The 3,039-nt window shown below is 41.0% G+C and overlaps 1 protein-coding gene across 1 annotated transcript; it reads right to left on the reverse strand.

The window, feature by feature from the left end:
* Positions 1-336: 336 nt before the first annotated feature.
* Positions 337-753, reverse strand: LOC149022192 (uncharacterized). Its single transcript, XM_089147567.1, has one exon. It carries the CDS (start codon positions 751-753, stop codon positions 337-339), a length of 417 nt encoding a protein of 138 aa, XP_089003693.1.
* Between the last annotated feature and the right edge of the window lie 2,286 nt (positions 754-3,039).

Raw genomic sequence — 3,039 nt, forward strand, 5'->3', positions numbered from 1 at the left:
TTTTTGGACAATCGGAATAGCTTGAGGATCAATGTTCAATCTGTGCTCGACCACTCGTCTATCGATACCGGGCATATCTTTTGCCGACCAGGCAAAGATGTTTGAATTCTCCTGCAGAAATTGAGTTAATCTAGCTTTGAATCTACCTCTTGTTCTGCTCCGATCATTGTTCCTTGACTTGGTTGTTCGGGATTCAGGTAGATTCTTTCCAATTTCTCCACAAGCTCGCTCTTTGCATAGCTTGTTCATCTCGATCATCTCTAATTTCAATTGACATAGTTGAATTGGTTTTTGCCTTTTTCTTATGTAGTTGACATAGCTCTGTCAGCTTCCTTTCTATTCAGCACTACATTCCCCTATCTCATTCTTGGTTGGGAATTTCATCTTCATATGAAGGGATGATACTACTGCTTCTAAGGCATAGAGAGTAGGTCGTCCCAAGATTACATTATAAGCTGATAAATCACAGACGACTATAAAATTTGATTGGACAATTTTATCCCTAGGATAGTCGCCAATGTGGATATCTAATCTGATAGTTCCCTCTGCTCGAGTTGAAGAACCAGTGAATCCATAAAGGTGTGCTTCACATGGGACGAGCATGCTTTCATCTAATTTTATCTTTTTAAAAGCCTCCAGTGATAGAATATCTGTTGAAGAACCCATATCTACCAACACTCTGTGGACCTCCATTCCTGCCAGGATGACCTTTATTACTAAAGCATCATCATGAGGGATTTTTACTCCTTGCATGTCTTTCAAAGAGAAAGTAATGGGTTCTGTTGTGTTTTTAACCCCAGGTTTTTCCAATTCGGCATTCCCTATATATCGAGCTTTCTTTTGGCTTGCCTAGCCGATTCTTCTGTTGGGCCACCAAATACTGTATATATTGGCAAACGCTTCCTACCGTCCTCTCCACCCTTTGTTTGGCTCTTGTTAGGATTTTGGTACCCTCTCTGCTTACCGACCTCAGTTTTTTTCTACTTCCTTCTGTTTGCTGCTGATTTCTTTGGTTTGTTCGAACATATTTCTTTAGTTGTCCTTGAGAAATTAACTTCTCAATTTCTCCCTTCAATTGTAGACAATCATCTGTCCAATGTCCGTGATCTTAGTGAAATTCACAATATTTGCTTTTATCACGATCTTCTGGTCGGGAATAAAGTTTGCTCGGCCATTTGAGTATTCCTTGATCTTTTACCTGCATTAAGATTTCTGACCTTCTGAGGTTTAATGGAGTATTTGCTTCTATTAGTTTTGCATGATCCAGTCGACCTCCTTTGATCGGATTGGTGGTCGGATTCCTGCTTGGTTGGGATTTTTCTTTATTCATCTTCATTTCTGAGGCCGATTGTTCCTTCTTTCGGGACTCTATTGCTTCTGATATTTCTACTTGCTTATGGCATCGTTCAAGGAATTCTGCACATGTTTCTAGCATATCTAGCAAGAGACGCTCGAGTAATCCTTGTGTGTGAGCCCTTGGTACAGTGCATGAAAGGCTGTCTTTTCATCTAGATTCTCAATTTGGATTGTTAGGTAATTGAACCTTCGAAGATAGCTCCTTACAGATTCCGCCTGACCTTGCTTGATGGAGAACAAAGTATCCTCTCTTTTTTTGTGCTCACCCCACTTTGGAAACATGATAAGAAAACTCGACCAAGATGGTCGAAATTCTTTATTAATCCGTTTTGAAGTCCCAAAAATCATTTTGATGCGGCTCCGATCAAAGAAGCCAGGAAAATTCTGCACATGGCAACTTCACTATGTCTGAATGAGGACATTACTGACTTATAGTGCATGATATGATGCCTTGGACATCTTGTTCCATCGAACATAGTTAAGGTTGGACACTTAAAATTCTTCGGCATCTCTGCTCCTGAAATAGCTCGAACGAAAGGATTACAGAATAAAGCGCATCTTTCCTTGAATCTTTCAATTTCTTCAGCTTTTCATCCAGTTCTTCGAATTGCTTATTGACATAATCAGCATGTTCGGCATGAACTCCTTTATTAACTTCTCCATGCTGGTCATCACCTACGTGATGAGTACTGTTGTGTCGATCCTCTTGCTCATAACCGGGAGGAGGGTCCTTAGACGCTGCCCCTCTCGGTGCTCATTCCATTTCTCCAACTTTCTCCTTTCCCTTGTTTGGGTTTCTCAGGGTCGGTCGGTCTTGCTGAGTGGTCGGGCAATGATCCAGGAACTTCTTTCTGCCTTTGTTGGTGGCTTTCTCTGATTTCATCAGGGTTGATTAAATTAACCTATTGTCCTGCTCCTAGGGCAACCTATTGGCAAATACTTATTCGAACCAGTTCGTTCAAGCTCAAGAGTTGTTTCTGGAGCTCATTGAACTGATTTATAGTAACGAATTGATTAGGTTGCTCTGGAGCAGTATCACGATGAGGAACCTTGGTAACCTTGGGGGGTAAATTCCCAGTATTAATTTCTTGTTCGCCTTCACTGGACTCCTCTTCGGTTATTCTTGCTGACCTAGTTTGCACCATGACTTCTTGATGCATTTCCCACAGATGGCCCCAATTGTAGTTGCGTAATTCTGCTTGCCCAATCAACCAAGTGTACCTGCAAGAATGTGCTCGATCGGGGTGGTCGAGTAGCACCTCCGATGATTACATTAGACGAGTTCTCTTGAATGAAAATTTGCAGAAATGCAACAACAATAAAACAATAAGAGTAATAGCTCTTCTCAACCTACCTTCTTTCCTTGCCTGTTTGTCCTTTTATAGAATTCTTTAAATCTTTGAGTGTGAGTTTATCTCGAACTCAAACCTCCTCTAGTTAGATTCCCACTTGGACTTCTTTACTTGAGTTCTCCTTAAATTCGATAAGGTCAATCCAAGTTACTCTTTGATCGGGAATCTCTCCTATAGGATAAGCTTTATCATATAAGGAAGCACATATAAAGGCGCTTTTTTCGGTATAGCATCTGGGCCGACCATGGCATAGTCGGTGGCTTTTCACTAGGTCAGACCGATTGGGTTTCTAACTTATAATTTCATTATCACCAACAATCTAAAGATGTGC

This window comes from Hakea prostrata, chromosome 3, assembly GCF_041222555.1.
Source record: "Hakea prostrata isolate BN-2017 chromosome 3, UWA_Hpros_2, whole genome shotgun sequence".
NCBI classification, from domain to species: Eukaryota; Viridiplantae; Streptophyta; class Magnoliopsida; order Proteales; family Proteaceae; genus Hakea; species Hakea prostrata.